Source organism: Onychomys torridus, chromosome 2 (genome assembly GCF_903995425.1).
Source record: "Onychomys torridus chromosome 2, mOncTor1.1, whole genome shotgun sequence".
Taxonomy (NCBI): domain Eukaryota; kingdom Metazoa; phylum Chordata; class Mammalia; order Rodentia; family Cricetidae; genus Onychomys; species Onychomys torridus.
In genome coordinates, this window is record NC_050444.1 from 132369826 (window position 1) to 132394729 (window position 24904).

The 24904-nt window shown below is 44.5% G+C and overlaps 2 protein-coding genes across 2 annotated transcripts; both read right to left on the reverse strand.

The window, feature by feature from the left end:
• Nucleotides 1-357: 357 nt before the first annotated feature.
• On the reverse strand, nucleotides 358-14901 carry Klf17 (Kruppel like factor 17). Its single transcript, XM_036178602.1, has 3 exons — nucleotides 14857-14901; nucleotides 1157-1973; nucleotides 358-638 (listed from the first exon to the last, which is right to left on the reverse strand). Exons 1-3 carry the CDS (start codon nucleotides 14899-14901, stop codon nucleotides 358-360), a joined length of 1143 nt encoding a protein of 380 aa, XP_036034495.1.
• Nucleotides 14902-20447: 5546 nt separating this feature from the next.
• LOC118578558 (60S ribosomal protein L8-like) lies at nucleotides 20448-21253 on the reverse strand. Its single transcript, XM_036179594.1, has one exon. The coding sequence runs from the start codon at nucleotides 21251-21253 to the stop codon at nucleotides 20480-20482; it is 774 nt and encodes a 257-aa protein (XP_036035487.1). The 3' UTR covers nucleotides 20448-20479.
• Nucleotides 21254-24904: the final 3651 nt, after the last annotated feature.

The window sequence follows — 24904 nt, forward strand, 5'->3', positions numbered from 1 at the left end:
TGTGGCTAGTACCTTCTAGAACTAAGATATCTTTCCCATGGTCTGGCCCTGTGGAAGACCCTGGGAGAGAACGTGGGTTTCATGGAGCAGGCAATGAGAATGTTTCCTGCTAGGGATTGACAGGAAAAAAAGAGCTTTCTAATTAAGTCTAATCTATGACTCCATCTTCTCATCTGGCTAAGTTGTAGAAGTCAGTAATCCCTGAGAGGCGGGCACCAGATTTTGAGGACTCCACATGGTGTAAAAAGCTTCCTGTGGGCTTCCCCACCACTTCCTGTCCATCTGAACTTTCACCTACCCCAGAGATGACCCAGTCTCGGGCAACAGGGTCTTGGGTTGAGAATCCAGGAAAGGGAGCTAAAGCCCCTGACCAGGAGCAGGAGGACCACCTATCTGTCCATCTGTCTGTCCACTGTTGGCCTGAGATGTCGGGAAATCTGGCAGGCGCTGATGGGTCCGGTGAGTTTGATGAGTTTTTTGGTGTTGCTTGAGATGGTCAGACCTCATGAACTGTCGTCCACAGTTGGGGCATTTATGTGGTCGATCCCTGGTGTGGATCCGTCTATGTCGTCCAAGCTCGTCAGAGCGAAAGAAAGACCATGTACAGCCCTCCCAGTCACATACGTAGGGCTTCTCACCTAGGGAAGAACAAGGGAGAGTTAAATTGAGTAGAAAAAGCCACAGTGGGAAGGAAGAGATCTAGTTCTGAGGCAAGAGCATTCAAGGTTGAGAAATCGAAAGAAGAGAAGGAACCAGTGGGAGGCAGGACACCAGATGGCAAGCTAGTGAGAGCAGGGCCGCTTGGCTCCAAGCTTGGGAGAGTGAGGGCCAATCCCAAGCAACTACAAACCAGTGGTCCTAAATAAATTTAAAAAAAAAAAAGATGGGCCGGACAATGGGCTCAGTGGTGAAGAGTACTTGTTGCTCTTGCAGAGGACTCCAGTTCAATTCCCAGCATCTTTGTAGTGGCTCACAACCATCTATTCAACTCTAGTTCCAGGGGATCCAAGCCTCCTTCTGGCCTCTGTGGGCACTAGACATGCATGTAGTATGCAGACATTCATGGAGACAAAAACATTCATTCACACAATAAAGCCAAAATTTTACAAAGCACAAAGATCCCTCCATCCCTTTCTCCACCCAATACCTCAATTACCTGTGTGTTTGCGTTGGTGACTTACAAGGTGAGAGCGCTTGGTATAAGCTTTTCCACAGTTGTTGTATGAGCAGAGGTAAGGCCTTGAAACTGGGGGTGGCCTCCTGGGTACCCCTCCTGGAATAGTGGGGTTCTCTGTCCCCTGTGGAGCAGGTGTGGGCTGCTTGTGTACGAAAGTTTCTTCCAGGCGATTTGACTGGGCCACAAGTGAGTCCTGGGATTCTAACATTAGCAATGGCTGGAGCCTAGGTGTGGATATCCCAGGGTTGTAGGGATTTAAGTGCAACATCTGATCCATAGAGCAGGACACAGCATGGGTCACAGGGGAAGGCATGCCTGGGACCAAAAATATTCCACCATTTAAAGAGCCTGTGGTAGCAGGTAGTGGTGAGGAGAAAGAACAAGGCATTGTTGGGGCACTGCTGGGGGCCATCACTGGGACTCCACTGGAAGCTGAACCTTGAAGGCCACTGTGAGGAATCAGATTCTCTCTAAAGGCTATGGTCACTCCCAGAGTACCTGGACTCCCTAAGGGCAATATGTGGGATCCCACATCAATCATTTTCCCTGGTTGGTGGTTAGATAGTGTCTGATGATACATCTGGGAAGGTGGAGGAGTCACTTGGGAGGAGTACCTCGCACTATGCTCGGGTAGTGACATAATGAACTGTGACTTCCCTTCACCCTCATTCTGTCTGGATTCCTCAGCAGATAACATAAAAGGCCTGGACATCTCCGATAAATGTTGAGTGGCCGGTGGCTGATGAACTCCACTGTTTCCAGGAGACACGGATACTGGTGTTGACTGCCCATTATCCTACAAGGAAAGAGTCATCTGAAAGAAAGTCCCCTTCACTCTACTCCTAAGCTGGACATATATCTCCTTCCCAATCCTAGGAAGCAGGCCATGAACTGAGCATAGTTTACCACAAAGCAGCTTGACAGGCTGAGAGAAGAGAATTACCCATGCTTTCATTCTCCACATCAGCTTGCTGGAATTCTCTGTGTTGCTTTACTTGCAGCAATCCCCCTGCCTTGTTCTATTGCTAGGTGCTAAGGTTCAGGCATGAGTTACTAAACCCGGCTCACGAATGGGACACTCAAAGGACCTAAGTTGGTTTGGATTATGTGGCCATTGTGCTATCTGGATCTTTGGAGGTGGAGTTCCATCTTGGGGAGCTCCTCATTCGATCAGAATTTTGTCTGGTTATGGAGCCTACCATGTCACCAATGCCAGCATGGATGACAAACTGTCAGTTCTCAGCTCTCCTGAACTCCTGAATGGGTACAAGCTTAAGACCAGAACTGGGGAAGGTGTTCCAATGAATAAATAAATAAAGCATTTGCCACACAAACTGAATTCCAATCCACAGATCTCATGGAAAGCCAGGCTCGATAACAAATGCATCTTTAATCCCAAAGATAGACATACAAATTTTTAAGAACTCGCGGGTGGCGGTGGCACAAGCCTTTAATCCCAGCACTCAGGAGGCAGAAGCAGGTGGATCTCTGTGAGTTCGAGGCCAGCCTGGTCTACAAAGTGAGATCCAGGACAGCCAAGGCTACACAGAGAAACCCTGTCTCGAAAAACAAAAAATTAATTAATTAATTAATTAAGAGCTCTATATAGAAAACCTCTCTTCCTGCATGTGGATTCCAAGGATTGAACTCCAGTCATTAGGCTTGGCAGCATGCACCTTTACCTGCTGAGGCATCCCAGACCTCCTTTGTATCTGAGCAAATACCAGCTTAGTCTAATTGTTAAGCATTGTCTCATTAATGGTGCGTGGAATGAGTCATTTTTATGCATGTGAAGTTTTTGTTTTTGATGATTCAAAATACTAATGACTCCATGCATTTAAATTAAACTGCAAGTTGTTAGATTAGGGACACCAGTGGACGTCATAGAATACTAATGTGGCTATTAGTCACTTGTGTTACATTAGAAATCTTAGAAGAATTCCACTGTTGGCACACTCCATAACCTAACAGAATTCTAATAAGGTATTCAAATAAAAGAAACAAAAAGGTGTTTGGGGCCACTGAGCTCAGAGAGGTCCACATCCATACTTGGGTGTTTCCTTCCCTTGGAGCTGCTCATCTACTGCTCCTGGGGCTTAAATCTGTTAAAAATCTTCTTTTAAGGTAGGCAGTGAGCCAAGTGTGGTAGTATATGCCTTTGATGGCAGTGGTTGGGAGGCAGAGGCAGGCTGATCTCTGAGTTCTACAGCCTGGTCTACAGAGTTCCAGGATAAGGCAGGTATAGCATCATTTCAGGTGAAGAAATAAGATCAAGGTGAAACATTGTCCTGGGCTAAGAGACCATCAGAAAACAAAACAAAACACCAAACAAAAACCAAAGTTCCAGGACCAGTTTGTTTGATAAGAACTTTAAGTCTCTAAAGAAAAAAATTGAAGAAGATATCAGAAAATGGAAGGATCTCCCATGCTCATGGATAGGTAGGATTAACATAGTAAAAATGGCAATCTTGGGGTTAGGGATTTTCCTAGCAAGTGCAAGGCTCTGGATTCGATCCTTAACTCAAAAAAAAAAAAAAAAAAAAGTAATCTTACCAAAAGCAATCTACAGATTCAATGCAATCCCCATCAAAATCTCAACACAATTCTTCACAGACTTGGAAAGAATAATACTCAACTTCATATGGAAAAACAAAAGACCCAGAATAGCTAAAAGAATCCTGTATAATAAAGCAACCTCTGGAGGCATCACTATCTCTAACATCAAGCTTCACTATAGAGCTATAGTAATAAAAACAGCTTGGTACTGGCATAAAAACCGACATACAGACCAATGGAATCGAACTGAAGACCCTGACATTAATCCACGCACATATGAACACCTGATTTTTCACAAAGAAGCCAAAACTATACAATGAAAAAAAAGAAAGTATCTTCAAAAAATGGTGCTGGCATAACTGCATGTCAATATGTAAAATATTACAAATAGATCCATATCTGTCACCATGCACAAAACTCAAGTCCAAGTGGATCAAAGACCTCAACATAAATCCCGTTACACTGAACTTGATAGAAGAGAAAGTAGGGGGGTAAGATTTTAGGCTTTTGAGCAGCACAGCTCAGCTGAGAGGTATCCAGTCTGAGAAAACAGGATCAGCTGAGGAACTGGCGAGGAAGAAGCACTCTGAAAGTCATCATTTGGAATATCATCTTTACTAAAGAGAGGGAGGGGCACTCTGCCATCGGTATAATTGTCCCGACACCGTGTCTGTGCAGACCCTACTTGTGGGAAGGATGACAGCCGCAGGGGGTGAGATCGGATCCAAACACTCTGTCTGAAGCCAACCCAGGGCCCAGCTGCCGATCCCTCGAAACCCAACAACTTGGAGGTGTTGGTGAGATTACCCTACTAAACAACCTGCTCAGCTGAGATCCATTCAGGAGAGGTTTCAAAAGCCTACAGTCTGCAGTCAGAGGAAACAAGATCAGCTGAGGAGTTGACCAATGAGGAAAACGTGACCTGAGAACACAAAAGAAGGCGCTGCCCAGCTACCGAACCAGATCACCAGAATCATAATCCTGCATACACTACACCAACTGGGAACAGGAAAGCTCCCATCTCCGGACTGGCAGATCAAGTCTCTACCAGACAGCTAGCTACCTTTCCCTGCCTGCTCCCCTACCAAAAAACAAGCAAACAAACAAACAAAAACCAAACATACCCAACCCCTACGAACCTAACAACCACTGAAACCATAAGCACACCCTGCACCAACCGGGAACAACTGCTCCCTGAGACAGAACCCACTAACACTGATTGGACTAAGCTGCTCCCGAAGAAACATAGCACAACAGCACTGATTTAACCAAGAACTCCTAGTAAACCAAGACTAACAATCAGAACAAGAGAGGCACCTTCAGACACAGACACCACCTGCACCGAACAAAGAGATGAGTAGACACCAGTGCAAAAATACAGGCAACATAAAGACCTATGTGACAACATCAGAACCTAGTGATTCTACACATGCAAGACCTGAACATACCAAAGCAGAAGAAGCAGAAATCAATCCTAAAAATGACTTTAAGAAGATGATAGAGACCCTAAAAGAGGAAAGGAAAAACTCCCTTAAGAAGGAAATTTAAAAATTCCCTTAAAGAAATGGAAGAAAAAAAAAACAAACAAAAAATTGGAAGAAATCAAAGAAAGGCAAGAAAAAGTAATTAAACAGATGAAGGAAACAATTCAAGATTTGAAAATTGAAACTGAGACAATAAAGAAAACACAAACTTGGGGTTGGGGATTTAGCTCAGTGGTAGAGCACTTGCCTAGCAAGCACAAGGCCCTGGGTTCGGTCCTCAGCTCCACATACAAAAAAAAAAAAAAAAGAAAGAAAGAAAGAAAGAAAGAAAGAAAGAAAGAAAGAAAGAAAGAAAAAAGAAAAGAAAAGAAGACACAAACTGAGGAAATGCTGGAAACAGAAATCCTGACTAAACGAACAGGAACTACAGAAGCAAGCATAACTAACCGAATGCGAGAGCTGGAACAGAGAATCTCGGACACTGAAGACACAGTAGAGAAAACAGATGTGTCGGTCAAAGAAAACACTAAAGACAAAATGTTTAAGAAATTTGGGACAAAATGAAAAGACCAAACCTAAGAACAATAGGGATAGAAGGAGAAGAATACCAACGCAAAGGCACAGAAAATATATTCAACAAAGTCACAGAAGAAAACTTTCCTAACCTAAAGAAAGAAATACAAAAAGGTTACAGTAGGTCCTCAGCTCCCGGTAAAAAAAAAAAAAAGAAGCCAGGAGGTGGTGGCACACGCCTTTAATTGCAGCACTCCAGAGGCAGAAGCAGGCTGATCTCTGTGAGTTCAAGGCCAGCCTGGGCTACCAAGTGAATTCCAGGAAAGGCATAAAACTACAGAGAAACCCTGTCTCGAAAAACCAAAAAAAAAAGAAGAAGAAGAAGAAGCTTACAGAACACCAGATAGGCTGGATCCAAAAAGTCTCCTCACCACATACATAATAATCAAAACACTGAACATATAGAACAAAGAAAAAATATTAAGAGCCACAAAGGAAAAAGACCAAGTAACATATAAAGGCAAACTCATCAGAATAACACCAGACTTCTCAATAGAGACTATGAAAGCTAGAAGGTACTGGACAAATGTTATGCAGACACTAAGAGACCATGGATGCCAAAGCAGACTATTATACCCAGCAAAACTCTCAATCACCATAGATGGAGTAAACAAAATATTCCATGATAAAACCAGATTTAAACAATACCTGTCCACAAACCCAGCCATACAGAAAGCACTAGAAGGAAAAAAAAAATCCAACCTAAAGAAGCTAAACACACCCAAGAAAACTCAGGCAATAGATAATCCCCACACCAACAAACACCAAAGAAGGACAACACAACACAACCACAAAAATAACAGGAACCAACAATCACTGGTCATTAATATCCATCAATATCAATGGTCTCAACTCACCTATAAAAAAAACACAGACTAACAGAATGGATAAGAAAACAGGATCTATCCTTCTGCTGCATATAAGATACACTAACTTCGCGGGGTGGGGGTGGCACACGCCTTTAATCCCAGCACTCAGGAAGCAGAATCAGGCAGATCTCCATGAGTTCGAGGCCAGCCTGGGCTACCAAGTGAGTTCCAGGAAAAGGCGCAAAGCTACATGGAGAAACCATGTCTCGAAAAACCAAAAAAATAAAAATAAAAATAAAATAATAATAATAATAATAATAATAATAATGCTGGAGTAGCTATCCTAATATCTAATAAAATAGACTTCAAACTAAAATCAATCAAAAGAGATCAGGATGGACATTACATATTTATAACAGGAAAAATCCACGAAGATGAAGTCTCAATTCCGAACATTTATTCACCAAATACAAAGGCATCCACATTCATAAAAGAAACATTATTAAAGCTTAAAATGCACATCAAACCCCATACACTAGTAGTGGGAGATTTCAACACACCACTCTCACCAAGACAGATCTACCAGACTGAAACTTAACAAAGAAATAAAGGACCTAACAGATGTTATGACTCAAATGGACTTAATAGATACCTACAGAACATTCCACCCTAACACAAAAGAATATACCTTCTTCTCAGCACCCCATGGAACCTTCTCAAAAATTGACCACATGCTTGGTCACAAAGCAAATCTCAACAGATACAAAAACATTGGAATAACCTCCTGGATCTTATCAGACCACCATGCCTTAAAGTTAGATTTCATCAACAACAAAAATTATAGAAAGCCTATAATCTCATGGAAACTGAATAATGCCCACCTGAAACATCAATGGGTCAACGAAGAAATAAGGAAAGAAATTAAAGATTTCCTAGAATTCAATGAAAATGAAAGTACAACATGCCCAAACTTATGGGACACTATGAAAGCAGTGCTAAGAGGAAAATTCATAGTGTGCAAGCACAAGGCCCTGGGTTTGATCCTCAGCTACAAAAAAGAAGATGGAGAAATCTCATACCAATGAATTAATAGCACAATTGAAAGCTCTAAAATAAAAAGAAATAAACTCACCCAGGAGAAATAGACACCAGGAAATAATCAAATTGAGGGCTGAAATCAATACAATACAAAAGACACCAAGAGAACAATACCCCCCCCCCCAAAAAAAAATCAATGAAACAAAGAGTTGGTTCTTTGGAAAAAAAAAAAATCAACAAGATAGACAAACCCCTAGCCATACTAACCAAAAGGCAAAGAGAGAGCACCCAAATTAACAAAATCAGAAACGAAAAGAGAGACATAACAATAATGAGGAAATCCAGAAAATCATCAGGTCATACTTAAAAAACCTGTACTCCTGGGGTTGGGGATTTAGCTCAGTGGTAGAGCGCTTGCCTGCGAACCCTAGGTTCAATCCTCAGCTCCACAAAAAAAAAAAAAAAAAAAAAAAAAAAAAAAAAAAAAAAAAAAAAAAAAAAAAACCAAAAAAAAACTGTACTCCACAAAATTGGAAAATCTGGAATAAATGGACAATTTTCTGGATAGATACCACATACCAAAGTTAAACCAAGACCAGATATTTAAATAGACCAATAACCCCTAAAGAAATAAAAAGTCATCAAAAGTCTCCCAACCAAAAAAAACTCAGGTGGTTTCAGTGCAGAATTCTACGAGGTTTTCCAAGAACTAATTCCAATACTCTTCAAATTGTTCCACACAATAGAAACAGAAGGAACATTACCAGCTGGGCGGTGGTGGTGGTGCAAGCCTTTAATCCTAGCACTTGGGAGGCAGAGGTGGGCGGATCTCTGTGAGTTCAAGGCCAGCCTGGGCTACCAAGTGAGTTCCAGGAAAAGCACAAAGCTACACAGAGAAACCCTGTCTCGAAAAACCAAAAAAATAAGGAACATTACCAAACTCTTTTTTATGAGGCTACAATTACCCTGATACCCAAACCGCACAAAGACGCAACAAAGAAAGAGAATTACAGACCAATCTCCCTCATGAACATTGATGCAAAAATATTCAACAAAATACTGGCAAACTGCCGGGCGGTGGTGGCGCACGCCTGTAATCTCAGCAACTGGGGAGGCAGAGGCAGGTGGATCTCTGAGTTCGAGGTCAGCCTGGTCCACAGAGCTAGTTAGTCCACAGGTTCCAAAAGCTACAGAGAAACCCTGTCTCAGGAAAAAAAAAAAAAAAGTATTGGCAAACCAAATCTAAGAACACATCAAAAAAAAATTATCCACCATGACCAAGTAAGTAGGTTTCATATGAGGGATGCAAGGATGATTCAACATATGGAAATCTGTCAGTGTAATACACCATATCAACAAACTGAAAGAAAAAAAAAAAAACCACATGATCATCTCATTAGATGCTGAAAACCTTTGACAAAATCCAACACCCCTTCATGATAAAGGTCTTGGAGAGATCAGGAGTACAAGGAACATTCCTAAACATAATAAAGGCAATCTACAGCAAGCCAACAGCCACCACCAAATTAAATGGAGAGAAACTCAAAGCGATTCCACTAAAATCAGGAACAAGACAAGGCTGTCTGTTCTCCCCATATTTATTCAATATAGTATTAGAAGTTCTAACTAGAGCAATAAGACAACAAAAGGAGATCAAAGGGATACAAATTGGAAAGGAAGAATTCAAACTTTCCTTATTTGCAGACAATATGATAGTATACATAAGTGACCCAAAAAAATTCTACCAGGGAACTCCTACAGCTGATAAACTGCTTCAGTAAAATGGCAGGATACAAGATCAACTAAAAAAAAAAAGAACAAACAGTAATCAGTAGCCCTCCTATACACAAATGATAAAAGGGCTGAGAAAGAAGTCAGAGAAACATCACCTTTTACAATAGCCACAAATAATATAAAATACCTTGGGATAACACTAAACAAGTGAAGGACCTTTTTGATAAGAACTTTAAATCTCTAAAGAAAGAAATTGAAGAAGATATAAGAAAATGGAAGGATCTCCCATGCTCATGGATAGGTAGGATTAACATAGTAAAAAATGGCCATCTTACCAAAAGCAATCTACAGATTCAATGCAATCCCCATCAAAATCTCAACACAATTCTTCACAGACTTGGAAAGAATAATACTCAACTTCATATGGAAAAACAAAAGACCCAGAATAGCTAAAAGAATCCTGTATAATAAAGCAACCTCTGGAGGCATCACTATCTCTAACATCAAGCTTCACTATAGAGCTATAGTAATAAAAACAGCTTGGTACTGGCATAAAAACCGACATACAGACCAATGGAATCGAACTGAAGACCCTGACATTAATCCACGCACATATGAACACCTGATTTTTCACAAAGAAGCCAAAACTATACAATGAAAAAAAAGAAAGTATCTTCAAAAAATGGTGCTGGCATAACTGCATGTCAATATGTAAAATATTACAAATAGATCCATATCTGTCACCATGCACAAAACTCAAGTCCAAGTGGATCAAAGACCTCAACATAGATCCAGTTACACTAAAATTAATAGAAGAAAAAGTAGGAAGTACTCTTGAACGCATTGGCACAGGAAATCACTTCCTAAATATAATACCAGCAGCACAGACACTGAAATGGGACCTCTTGAAACTGAGAACCTTTTGTAGGCCAAAAGACACGGTCAATAAATAAGACAAAAAGACAGCCTACAGAGTGGGAAAAGACCTTTACCAACCCCACATCTGACAGAGGACTGATCTCCAAAGATCCTATATAAAGAACTTAGGAAACTAGACATCAAAACCCTGAACAATCCAATTAAAAAATGGGCTAAAAAGCTAAACAGAAAATTCTCTAAAGAATCACAAATGGCTGAAAGACATTTAAAGAAATGCTCAACATCCTTAATCATCAGAGAAATATGCAAATCAAAATGACTCAGATACCACCTTACACCTATGGCTATGATCAAAAAACGCTAATGACAGTCAATGTTGGAGAGGATGTGGAGCAAGGGGAACTCTCCTCCACTGCTGGTGGGAGTGCAAACTTGTACAACCACTGTGGAAATCAGTGTGGTGGTTTCTCAGAAAATTGGGAATCAATCTACCTCAAGACCCAGCCATACCACTCTTGGGCATATACCCAAGGAATGCTCAATCATACCACAAAGATACATGCTCAACTATGTTCATAGCAGCACTATTTGTAATAGCCAGAACCTGGAAACAACCTAGATGCCCATCAACTGAAGAATGGATTAAGAAAATGTGGTATATCTACACAATGGCATACTACTCAGCAGAGAAAAACAATAACATGAAATTTGCAGGCAAAGGGATGGAACTAGAAAATATTATCCTGAGTGAGGTAACCCAAACCCAGAAGGACAAACATGGTATGTACTCACTCATAAGTGGATTCTAGATATAAAGCAAGAACAATCAGACAGCAACCCACAGAACCAGGGAGGCTATATATATCCAGGGGACCCTAGGATAACTGTGGCTTATAAGTTTTGGTTTTACTCAATTACTAGGGAAGCCTCAATCAAACATTTCACTATTAGGATAAGAATTTATACTGTATCAAGCTGATAATAGAAAAATAAATAGATAGAAAGATAAATAAATAAATAAAAAAGGGGGCAACTTTAGGTGCTGGGGGCAAAGCTCAGTGCTAGCCTAGCATATGAGAGCATTCAAGACTCTGGATTCAAATCCCAATTATGCAACAGGTTCGTTGTTTTGTGTTTTTGTTGTTTTGTTTTTGTTTTTTTCAAGACATGGTTTCTCTGTGTAGCTTTGGAGCCTGTCCTGGAACTTCCTTTGTAGACCAGGCTAGCCTCGAACTCAGAGATCCTCCTGGCTCTGCCTCTTATTGCTGAAATTAAAGGTGTGAGCCATGACCACCGTGCTAACAGGTTCATTTTTAAGATTTCTTTGTCTTCCTAAATCTGAGGTGGGCAGTGGTGACACACACCATTAATCCCAGCACGGCACTAGCAGGCAGAGGCAGGAGGATCACTGTGAGTTCAAGGCCAGCTTGATCTACAGAGTGAGATCCAGAACAGCAAGGAGTATGCAAAGAAACCATGTCTCAACCCACAAAAAGGAGGAGGAGACTTGTCTGATGGAGGTAAGATGCACATGCTTGTAATTAGAGTTTACTCCTAGCCTGGGCTACATGGTGAGTGCACCAGTGCTGCAGAGTGAGAGACTATCTTTAAAAAAAAAAAAGATTTATTTATTCATTATGTATACAGAAGAGGACACCAGATCTCATTACAGATGGTTGTGAGCCACCATGTAGGTGCTGGGAATTGAACTCAGGACCTCTGGAAGGCCAGTCAGCGCTCTTAACCTCTAAGCATCTCTCCAGCCCCAAGAGGCAATCTCAAACAAAGAACAATGCAAAAATTGTGTATCCAGCAAAATCAGCTAAAAACCAGAAACAGGAATGCATACCCCGAAAAACAAAAGTGCAGAAGTTAACTGACTGCCCTGAAAAATGTTCTAATGGGGGCTCTGGAGGCTGAAATGAAAAAGTACAATTAGAAGTACATTACTAGGCACACGCCTTTAATCCCAGCACTCAGGAGCAGAAGCAGGCGGATCTCTGAGTTCAGAGGCCAGCCTGGTCTACAGAGCAAGTTCCAGGAGAGCTAGTACTACAGAGAAACCCCGTGTCAAAAACAAAACCACCAGCCGGGCGGTGGTGGCGCACAACTTTAATCCCAGCACTCGGGAGGCAGAGCCAGCTGGATCTCTGTGAGTTTGAGGCCAGCCTGGTCTATACTACAGAGTGAGTTCCAGGAAAGGTGCAAAGCTACACAGAGAAACCCTGTCTCAACACCCCCCAAAACAAAAACAACAACGAAGAATGAGATTTAGTGTAGAAATATTAGAAATAAAAAGATAATAAACCTGAATTTAAGCTAAATATATAATACTATACACACATAAAGTATAATACTACAACATGGAAGCTGGGTTGACACCAATTTCCATGAGACCTACAAAGAAAATAGTTACAGAATAAACACAAAAGAAATTATCATTAATTTTAATGTATCTAATAGTATTTCAGCGAGCTGGATGTGGTGACACATAGGTGGCAGGGGGATCTCTAAGATGAAGGCCAGTGAGTTCAGGACAGCCAGACTATGTAAAGACTGTCTCAGCTGGGTGGTGGTGGTGGTGCACCTTTAGTCCCAGCACTTGGGAGGCAGACAGACAGATCTCAGTGAGTTTGAGGCCAGCCCGGTCTACAGAGCTGTTACACAGAGAAACCATCTCAAAAAACAAACAAACAAACAAACAAGATTCTGTCTCAAAAACAAAAACAAAACCCCAAAACAAAAAAAGCATGTGGGGGATTATTTCTGGGGTACCTAGCCTCTTGACAGGGTTTCTTGGTGTAGTTTTGGTGCCTGTCCTGGATCTCACTCTGTAGACCAGGCTGGCCTCGAACTCACAGAGATCCACCTGGCTCTGCCTCCCGAGTGCTGGGATTAAAGGTGTGTGTCACCGCCACCCGGCTAGGGTACCTGGCCTCCTTTTCTTTTAGGGTTTCTCTGTGTATCCCTGGCTGCCTCTCAAACTCTTTCCTCCCACGTGTTCAACACTTCTCAGCACATGCACACACGTGTTTGCACTTTCCTGGCCTTTTTCCTAGTCTTTGGTCAAGTTACCCCAGCCACAATCCCAGTCTGTCTCAGCAAATCTCATCTTCACACCCAGTCCTGTAAGTGAGAAGTCTGCTGGGCTATCCTAGGCTACTTCCACCACCTAGATCTAAGAACAGCTGTCCTTCTGTGTCCATGATTTCACCCACTGATGTTCAGGTCCCTTGGATAAACTGGTGCTTTTTTTTCAGTTTGGAGAGATCCCCTTTACATCTTCAATCACCTCTTGGCTACTTAATTATATGGCCTCACAAGAGCTCTGTGCTTGTGGAACCCTCAGATGCAGTCGCCAACAACTCCCTATGTTCAGTTTCTCCTTTCTACTGTGTAAGGCCTGACATTTTAACTCACACCTGGTTCCTTCCGCACAATGGCTTTCTAATGATTGCCTTAAAGTACCCTATTCTCCAAGAGCACTTTTGGAGGGTGTGTTTGAGTTAAAGGCTTTCATTTTTTTAGGTTATTATGGACAGGTGTGGCCACACACAACTTGAATCCTAGCAAAAATAAACTGGATACGTTGGTCCACGCCCTTAATCCCAGCACTGGGGAGGCAAAGGCAGGCCAATCTCGAGTTTGAGGCCAGTCTCTTCTACATAGCCCAATACAGCATAGACACCTTGTCCCAAAATAAAATAAGATTATTAATTTTTTTTAAAATTTTTTGAGACAGGGTTTCTCTGTGTAACTTTGCACCTTTTTCCTGGAACTCACTTGGTAGCCCAGGCTGGCCTCGAACTCACAGAGATCCACCTACCTCTGCCTCCCAAGTGCTGGGATTAAAGGCGTGGGCCACCACCGCCTGGCTTTAATTTTTTTTTTTTTTTTTTTTTTTTTTTTTTTTTTAAAGCAGGACATGGAGCCAGGCGGTAGTGGCACACTTAATCCTAGCACTCTGTGAGTTCAAGACCAGCTTGGTCTACAGAGCAAGTTTCAGAACAGTCAAGGATACACAGAGAACCCATCATTGAACTGAGCCCCCTCCCTCCACCCCGAAAAAAAATTAACTCATGGCATAATCAGTAGAATCTGGCAAAGGGCTCCAACAAATACATCTTTCCTCCCCACCCTTACCCTGGTACACAAATCCCTCTCTAAAATGCTTCTCAAATCCCTGGTCTACAGAATGAGTTCCAGGGCAGCCAGATCTACACAGAGAAACCATCTTTGAACAAAAATTAACTCACGCCGTAATTGGTGGAGTTTAGCAGAGGGCTCCAATAAATATGTTTTACCGCCGGGTGGTGGTGGTGCACGCCTTTAATCCCAGCACTCGGGAGGCAGAGCCAGGCCGATCTCGGTGAGATGGAGGCCAGCCTGCTCTACAGAGCGAGATCCAGGACAGGCACCGAAACTACACAGAGAAACCCTGTCTCGGTGGGGAAAAACCAGAAAGAAAAACCAAAACGTTTTTCCTCCCTACCCTCCCCCACGGCACACAAATCCCTCTCTTCACCACCCAACACAGGCTCTAATGCTTGACTAAAAACATATTAACGACTAAACAAACCTCCTTGGGCTTGGACCACAAACTCACCGTGGGAGTCGGATGCACAGCCGGCCACCTATTTTCCTGCTCCATGTCGGCCCAGACCTCACTTCAGACCAGAGGGGAAGCAGACCCACCGGTGCCGTCATAGGCGAGTATCCCACCACCACCACTACGCCACAATTCCAGCTGCGTGGAACTTCTAATTGCCTCGGAGCCTGGGCGGTGTCAAGGCCACACCCACCCAACACCCTCCCACTCAGCGCTCATCCAACCCCACAACTCCGTAGCAGGCCTAATGCCTGCTGGGTCCCTGATAGGGTAACCTCTGAACTTTACCACTTTTTAATGACACCATCTCCTTCTCTACAAACATCTTCCAACCTACAGTCAGAGCATCTGTTTGACCCAAAGGGCTGTTGGAGGAACCACGATCTGATCAGCCAAACAAGTCTCTTTGACCTCAGAGAAACAGAAGACAGGCTTGGTGACCGAGGCAGGGCAAATGCACAGCCTCTGTTGACAGGAGGGATGCCATCATCCCTCCAGTAGGCTTTTATAGGGCAGGATCCTGCTAGGACTGGGCACCTCTGTCCTTTCTCTGTGCAAACTGAAGCCCAGATACCCCACTACCCAATTTGGACATTCCGCAATTGACCATACACTATGTGTGGGCACTGATTCTCTGTAACTCCAGTCCACAAGATTTGGATGCCTCTTGGGATTTCCTAGGGCACCCAGGCATGAACATGGTGCACATACATACGTGCAAGCAAGCACTTGTAAACATAAAAATAAATGTAAAAAAATATTTTTTAAAGAGAAATAAGCCAGGCAGACAGACGCCTGAGTTCAAGGCTATATCCTGATCTATAAATTAACAAAGGGCTTCAACAGCAAGACTCTGTCTCAGAAACAAAATTTAGTAATATACTTTTGAATCTGGGCAGAGTGGCACACACCTGTAATTCCAGAGTTTGGGAGGCAGAGATGGGAGGATCCCGAGTATGGAGACAGTCTGGGCTACACAGTAAGACTCTGTCCCCCCAAAACCAAACAAACCCAAGTGAGCCATAGCAAGAAGATTAGCTGTTTCCACAGGACCTGTGACAGATTGGATCAAAACAAAAAGGAGTGTGTGTGGGAGGGGTGTGTTTGAGTGTGGAGTGTGTGTTTGAGTGTGTGAGTGAGGAGGGGGGTTTGAGTTTGCGAGCGTGCACGTGTGTTTGTGTGAATGCCCTTGCCCAGTGAGGCATTCTAAAATGCCAGGATGAATGGAAGCTGGTGCTTCCCTGTGGGTTGATGATGGGAACAAGCATTTCCCTGAGTCCCTGGGAGGTGGCTGATGCCTTTCCTTTTGGCAGGAACATTAACAGAGGGGCGGACTCTGTGGGGAGTGGATTCATTTTTGGACAGGATATTCTGAGCTATGCAGCATCCAGTTGGAGAGTCCAGAAGTGGGTAGATCGGTTAGAAGCCTAGAAAGCAAATCTAGGTGGGATGGTAGATTTCAGACCTGAAGCCTCAAAGATAAATAAGATCACAGGGGATTTGAACAGGGAGCGCTCAGAACACACCCAGGTCCAGGTTTGCCAATGATCAGTGTAATAAATTGGTAAGTCAGACAGGAAATTTAAAGTCAATTTTTCCTTACTAGCCCTGTTCAGGATTATGTTTGTTTGTTTGCTGTTATTGTTTTGGGTTTTTTTTGGGGGGGTTGTGGGTTTTTTTGTTGTTTTGTTTTGGTTTCTGGTTTTTGGTTTGTTGTTGTTGTTGTTTGAGACGGTTTCTCTATATAACTGTCCTGGAGCTTGCTACATAGACCAGGCCGGCCTTGAAATTGGAGATCCAAAATGCTGGGATTAAAGGTGTGGCCACCACTGCCCGCCCTGTTTGTTGTTTTTATTTTATTTTTGAGACAAGGATCCTCTGTGTAGCTCTGGCAGTTCTAAATTCAATCTTTAGACCAGATTGGTCTTGAATTCACAGAAATCCACCTGCCTCTGGGATCAACGGCGAGTGCCGCCATGCTGGACACCACTCTGATTCAAATAAATGGCTGGGTTTAACCCTTGACTCTGTGAAGAAAAGGATGCTAATAAACACATAAGCTCAAAGAACAGAAGCTGCAAAGGAGTTCATTCAGGCCATGTGACGCCATTTATGAAAAGCCGCTTATTTATTTATTTATTTGCTATTTATTGTCATCTTTTAAAAATATTTTTATTTTATAATGAATTTAATTTTACATATCAGCCACAGATTCCCCTGTCCTCCCTCCTCCCACCCCTCAGCCTTCCTCCCTAATCCATCCCCCATTCCCACCTCCTCCAAGGCAAGGTCTCCCCCCTGGGGAGTCAGCTCAGCCTTGTAGATTCAGTTGAGGCAGGGGACTGGTCCCCTCCTCCCTACACCAAGGCTGAGCAAAGTGTCTCAGCATAGGCCCTAGATTCCAAAAAAGTCGTTGTCTTTTGGGACAAGGTCTTATTATGTAGTCCTGGTTGTCCTGGAACTCACTCTGTAGCCTGACCTCAGAATCACAGAGCTCCACCTGCCTCTGCCTCCCGAGTGCTGGGACTAAAGGCCTGAACCACCACCGTGGCCTATGAAAGGTTTTAAAACATGCAAAGGAATACTAGGTATTTCTGGATATACACAGCAGATTTACAAAAGATATAAATTCACTCATGGGAGTGACAAGTGTACCGTTTAAGATGATAATAAGACTGAGCCGGAGCCTGCAACTTGGTTGGAATCTGAGGGCCACGCCATAGCAGGGGCCGTAATAGATATGGATGGACTGTGCTGCCACCAGGACCACTGTGTCATCTGGGTGCTGCCCGGGGCCATGTTTGAGTCCATGGCCCTATTGCAGTCAGGATCCAGATTGGCGTATGTGGTTCCTGTTGCCACCAAGTACCATGAGGATGCCCAGAGTCAGGTCAGCCACCTGAGTCCAGGTTGGTGTCTGAGGGCCAGGATGCATCCAGATCTGAGTGGCCTGCGATGCTACTGAATGTCATAGTGACATCTGGGCCAGAGCTGCAGCTGAGGGCCATGTCAGAGTCTGTGGCCCTATTGCAGCCAGGGTCTATGCTGATGTCTGATGCACCTGTTACCATCAGAGGACATGAAGATACCCGAGATCAAGGGACCTGTTGGTGTCTCAGGGCCATACTGCCTCTGGGGTAGTAGTGATATCCAGACCCAGCCACTGTTGAGGACCATGTTGGGGTTTATGGTTCTACCGTGGCTTGGGTCTGTGCTGAAGTCCACCAAAGGTCACACAGAGGCCAAAAGTTAGGGCTACAACCATTCCCACCTGAATGGCCAGTCCCTCTACCCAAAGACAGAATGTTGACTTGGCCCAAGCTACTGCCAAGGGCCATGTCTGGGTCTGTGGTCAAGTCTGTGTGGATGTCTGTGGCTTGTCTCACCTCAGGAGGCCATAGGAACCACGTGGGATGAAATCAGAGGGCCATGCTGAGCTGGCCATGCCCTTCCCTGGCCCTGGGAAAGCTGGCCTTGCTTCTCACTGGACACTACAGCAAGATAGCTGGCCCCTGCCTGCTGGAGAGATGGTCCCCACCCCTCACCACAGGCCAGGGTGAACTGACCCTGAGGGCATGCATATAGAGGAGCTGAATCCACCCCCTCGCCTGAGGTGGGTGGCCCCAGGGGCCCAGGACTGACCAGCTTGGCTACCCATCCAGGCCCACAGCTGGGCCTTGGGTTGACCTGCCCTAGCATCTACCCCATCTAGGACTTGCTGGAGTTCATGAAGGGACAGGTCCTGTGGAACAATACCCACAGCATCTCCATGACTCTGGGCAGCCACAGGGTATCCCAGAGGAGTTCTGGTGAGGATCCAGTGATGATGGTGTACCAGAAACCAGAGGCCTTGAACCAGACCAGTGACTCATTGCAATAAACATTTGCCAGTAAAACTGATGGGGCAATGAGGAACACTATGTGGCAGACTGAAGCCTCCAGTGCCCCCAGGATGAGTGAAGAGGTGTTGGAGAATCAGGAAAGAAGGAGACGCAAAGAGATTTTTCTGTTGAAGGGGTTTTTGTTTGGTTTGGTTTTGGTTTTAGTTTTTGCTTTTGATCCCTTGTTCTCATACTTTGATTTGTTTCCTTATGGGGGGTATTGCAGGGATGAGGGGAGGATATGGGGGCACTGAGAGGTGAATAGAATTGGGGTGCATGATGTGAAACCCCCAAAGAGTCAATAAAGACTTTTTTTTAAAGGATGGTAATAAGAATATACTGAAATTATGTTCAATTAAATAACATGATTTAAAAAAATTTTTTTTCGAGACAGGGTTTCTCTGTGTAGCCCTGGTTGTCCTGGAACTCACTCTGTAGACCAGGCTGGCCTTAGACTCAGAGATCCCCTGCCTCTGCCTCCTGAGGGCTGAGATCAAAGGCTTCCACCTCCTCAAGGCTTGCTCTAACAGCTTTTTTCTCCCCAAGACAGAATCTCACTAAGTAACCAAATCGGACCTCAAACCTCACAGAGATTTTCCTGGGGCATGTACCACCACAGGTGGCTTGAATTATTTGTCAGATCAAATTAACCCTTGTTTTCATTGTTACTGGTGTTGTTTGAAAGGCTTTAGGCTCTCTGTTTATGCCCCCTGGGAAGAAGGAAAGCCTTTGAGATCCAGGCTGTCTGTGGCTCTGGCTCACCTTTTAGGGAGGGAACTGCGAAACAGCAGCCTGGGGAGAAATAAGCCTTAAATCTTATTGTGGACACCTGGAATATTCTGTCTTCCTGGGGTATTAAATCATGGCCCTTTGTAGACATCGGTTTATGGAGACTAATGAGAGATTACATAAATCCAATTTTGCCCTAAACAGAACTAAGAAGTTAAATTTCTAATGCTTTAAATGGGATAAACAAAGCAAAAACATTTCTTGTAGAAAGTGCGAGTAAGAAGTGACTTTTTGAGCCAGGCGTGCAGAGGCAGGAGAATCTCTGAGTTCGAGGCCAGACAGTTACGCAGAAAAAGAACAACAAAAAGTGGTTTGTGCTGGGTGGTGGCGCATGCCTGTAATCCCAGCACTCGGGAGGCAGAGGCAGGCGGATCTCTGTGAGTTCGAGGCCAGCCTGGGCTACAGAGTGAGTTCTTGGACAGGCTCCAAAGCTACACAGAGAAACCCTGTCTGGAAAAAAGAAGAAAAAAAGTGGTTTGTTTGTTGTTGTTGTTGTTGTTTTGATTTGTTGCATTAGACAGAGTCTCACCATGTAGCCCTGGCTGGCCTGGAACTCACTTTGTAGACCAGGCTGGCCTCGAACTCACAGAGATCCCCCTGCCTCTGCCTCCCGAGTGCTGGGATCAAAGGCATGCGCCACTTCTCTTGGCTCAGAGTATGTAACTTTTAAAACATTTTGTGTCAAGTGTGGAGGTAGAAGTAAGTAAGTACAGTTTTGAAACCCTCTCTTGAAAAACAACAGAACTTACTAATTGTACCCTGTGGCCCGAGGGCCCACGCCCACCATTCCTGTGCCACTGACTAACCAATCAATTCATTATTTTCCAAAAAAAAAAAAAAAAAAAGCAGAGTGCAGAGAGCTTGTGCAAGTGTGTTGGCTTTTATTTATTTATTTGTTTGTTTGTTTGTTTGTTTTTAGCCAAAGGACAGAGTTTATTAGCTCCTGAGTTCTAGTTCCCCTTCTCCTGTACAGTTTTGGTTCCACGTAGTCGCCCAGTCCGGCGGGCAGCAATGACACCCACTCTGCGCCCAGCAGGGGCGTCTCTTCGGATAGTGGAGGGTTTGCCAATGTGCTGGTGGTTACCACCTCCAAAGGGATGCTCCACAGGATTCATGGCCACACCCCGGACACGTGGCCAGCAGTTCCTCTTGGCCTTGTACTTGTGGTAGGCGCAGCCAGCCTTTAAAATAGGCTTGTCAGTTCTGCCCCCACCGGCCACAACACCGACAACAGCTCTGTTGGCTGAGGAATTGACCTTCTTGGACCCTGAAGGCAGCTTCACGCGCGCCTTCTTGGTCTCCAGGTTGTGGGAGATGACTGTGGCATAGTTCCCAGAAGCTCGTGCCAGCTTGCTCCTGTCCCCCGGCTTCTCCTCCAGACAACACAGGATAGTACCCTCAGGCATGGTGCCCACAGGCAAAACATTGCCGATGTTCAGCTGGGCCTTCTTGCCGCAGTACACAAACTGCCCAGTGTGGATTCCCTCTGCAGCGCTGAACAGCTCCGTCTGCTTCTTAAATCGGTAGGGATCACGGAAGACCACTTTCGCGAGGGGAGCGCCGCGACCAGGGTCATGGATGATGTCCTTTACGATGCCCTTAATACAGCCGTGCCGCTTGGCGAAGTCCACAGCACGCAGGCGCGCGGCGCCCTTACGGTGTTTCACGTGCGCGCGGAACACAGAACCCGCACCTTTCCGCTGCCCTCGGCTCACACGGCCCATGGTGGCAAGTCTGCTGGCAAGCACGGCCGAAAGAGCTTTATTTTGTTTTTTTTTTAAGACAGGGTTTCTCTGTGTAGTTTTGGAGTCTGTCCTGGAACTCACTCTGTAGCCCAGGCTGGCCTCGAACTCACAGAGATCCACCTGCCTCTGCCTCCCGAATGCTGGGATTAAAGGTGTGCGCCACCACCTCCGGGCTGTGTGTTGGCTTTTATATAAGGACAAGAAGTAGGGGGCTGCACCTGCCCCATGTGGGTAGAAGGAATCACCACCACTGTGGTGGGAGGAGGGTGTGGAAAGAATGTGGGGATGGAGGTGGGGGTGGGGATGAGAAGGCAGAGCTGCCATGAGCAGACTTTTTGTATAGTTCTGAATTTTTATTTCTTTTTTGAGTTCCACTGACTGTAAAAGCAGTCAGTGCTTTTATATGAACACCTGGACTCCCCAAGCTGTGATGAAGTTTGGCACTTTCTAGCCTGGTCTGTCTTGGTTTGCTCCTGCCCAGACCCAGGACCGCTGGGTGGCTGCTTGCCTGGGATGTTTATCTGCTCCTCCAGCCTCTTCTCATCCTTCCCCTCTGCCCGTGTTTGCCTGAGGAGACTCAACTTCCTCCTGCTGTCTCCTAACAGACCTTTGTCTAGTTTCTTCTCAGTAGTTCTCCCAGAAATTCTGTTAACTTTACTTCCCATTTTTTCTGAAGATTGAAGGGTTTTCTGTCAGGATCACAACTAAAAGACTAACAACAACAACAACAAAACCTTTGAGAAAAGCAACAAAGAAAAGCGCAAAGTAGAGCTGGAGAGAAGGGTCTTGCAAGGGCAGCATACTCTGAACCACTAGGCCGTCTCTCCGCCCACTCTCCTGTCTTTCTCCTTTCTCTTTCTCTCTCTCTCTCTCTCTCTCTCTCTCTGTGTGTGACAGTAATATGTGTGCAGGTGCCCTCAGAGGCCAGAAGAGAGACTCAGATCCCTGAGAACTGGAGTTACAGGTGTCGTGAACCACTACGTGGATGCTGGGAATTGAACTCAAGTCCTCTGAAAGGTGAGTCTTCTTAACCACTGAGCCCGCACCACAGCCCCCACTTCTGTCTTTCAGGGCAAATCTTTCAGCTGCATCCCCTCATTTCTGTGGATGAACTGACGTGAATCAACCACTTGTTTTCCTCCCGGTATTCTACAGTTGCTTACACTGATGCAGTGAATAACCTTATACATAGTGTGTCTTCCAGACATTGGATAGTAGCCTTGCACATAGTGTGTCTTCCATGTGCCCTCCAAGGGCACTAGACATGCGCATGATATACATGTATTCATGCTGGCGAAACACTTATACACTGGCTCTTCACCTGCTCGACTTTTCATCTTGTTGGTGAGTAGGAGGCTGCATCTCAGAGTAATTCTAACTTAATTTTTCTAGGTACCACTGGGTTCACTTAATCTGTAAGATCAGACCGCTAAGGCTAGGCGGTGGTGGCACATGCCTTTAATCCAGCACTTGGAGGCAGAGGCAGGCGGATCTTTTCGGGTTCAAGGCCAGCCTGGTCTACAGAGTGAGATCCAGGAAAGGCACAAAGCTACACAGAGAAACCCTGTCTCAAACAAACAAAAAAAGATCAGACCTCTAATTTCCAGATATCAGTCTTTCCTTTCCTCCCTGTGGTGGTTTGAACCATACTGGCCCCCATAGGCTCATTTGCTTGGTCCCCAGTTGTGGAACTGTTTGGGAAGGATTAGGAGGTGTTGCCTTGTTGGAGGTGGTGTCACTGAGGATGGGCATGGAGGTTGAAAGGCAGACAGAATCCAAGCCCAGAGTTTATCTCCCTCTGTCTGCCTACAACTTTTGAATCATAAGTAAGCCCTCAACTGCTTCTACAGTACCATGTCTGCCCACCTCCACGTGGGCCTGGAATTCACATCACCTGGCCCCAGAGTCTCAAGAGCCAGAGTCCAGGTTGGAGCCATGACACCAGGGGCAACCCTTAGTCATTTCTAATGTTTTTTTTTCCTCTAGAGTATTCAATGGTCCCTTCCTGTGAAGGTACTTGTTTGTGCTTTTCATTTTTGTTTTGTTTTGTTTTGGAGACAGGGTTTCTCTGTGTGGTTTTGGTGAGTGTCGTGGATCTCTCTCTCTCTGTAGACCAGACTGGCCTTGAATTCACAGAGATCTGCGTGCCTCTGCCTCCCCAGTACTGGGATTAAAGGCATGCACCACTACCACCCGGCTTGTGCTTTTAATTTTTGAGTTTCTATTTCAAGAAGATTAATGTGTGTGTGTTTGTTTTGAGGTAGGGTCTCTCTGCATAATCCTAATTGTCCTGGAACTCACTATGCAGAGCAGGCTGGCTTCAAACTCACATCTGCCTTGGCCTCCCCAGTGCTGGGATTAATGGAATGTGCCACCAGCCTGGCTCTTTAGAGGGTTTTTTTTTTTTCCTTTTAGATTTATTTATGTTACTTTATATGTATGAATGCTTTGCCGGCATGTGTGTGCCTGGTGCTGGCAGAGGTCGGAAGAGGGTAACAATGAACCACCATGTGGGTGCTGGGAATAAAACCCAGGTCCTCTGGGAGAGGAACACATGCTCTTAACCCACTAAGTCCTCTCCAGTGGTCTCCTGAAGGAGTCTTCAACCATACTGCAGGAGTTTTTGTTTGATTTTGCAGCGGGGTCTCATGTAGCCCAGGCTGGCCTCACGGATCTGTGTATAGCTGAAGATGGCCTTGAACTATTGATTTTCCTGCTTCTGTCTTTCAAGTTTGGGTAGTTCACAGTGCCCACCATACCCAACTTCTCTTCCACATCCTCAGATGCCTGCGGACAATCCAGTGTGGTGGGTCATGCCATCTCTTGCCAGTATGGCTCTGGAAATGTTCACCATCTTCAATATTTTGAGTCTCATTTCGTTTTCTTGCAGAAAATTTGTTTTCATTTCATCTGATTTCACCATTTTTTAAGCTTTTTTAATAGATTTTTTTCCTGCGATATTTCCCCCAGATCCTCCCTACTACCCCACCCACCCACAGCCACACCCTTTCTTGCTCTCATTAGAAAATAAACAGGCATCTAAAAAGAAAACAGAGTAAGACAAATTAAAAACAAATTTGAATAAGACAAAAACAAATAAACAGAAGAAAAATAAATCAAAAGAACCAAAGAAACACACAGACACAGACACATACAAAGAGAAATCTCACAAAAACACAAAACTTTTGGAACTACAATGTAAAAGTGAAGTTTAAGGTTGGGTATTTTGCTCAGTGGTAGAGTGCCTGCCCAGCAAGCACAAGACACAAGACCCTGGGTTCGAGCCTCAGCTAAAAAAAAAAAAAAAAAAATCAAAGTTAAAAAAAAATCCCAGGCTGGGCGGTAGCCCTCTCTAATAAACAAACAAACAAAAAAACCCAAATCCAAAAATACCAAGTTTATTATGCATTGTCCTCCTACTGCTGGGCATGGGGCTTCCCTTGAGTGTGATTTGTGTACTTGGCGAGACTCTGTTGGAGGGAGCACATTTTTGCTTTGTGAGCAGTTGTCAATTGGAGATGATGGCTTCTGGGTTGGGGGTGGGGGCTTGTTCCCACTTCTCTGCTCAGCAATGTGCTCCATCTGGTTTAGACCTTGGTTTCATCAGTTTTTGGAATGAAGGTAGTTTCC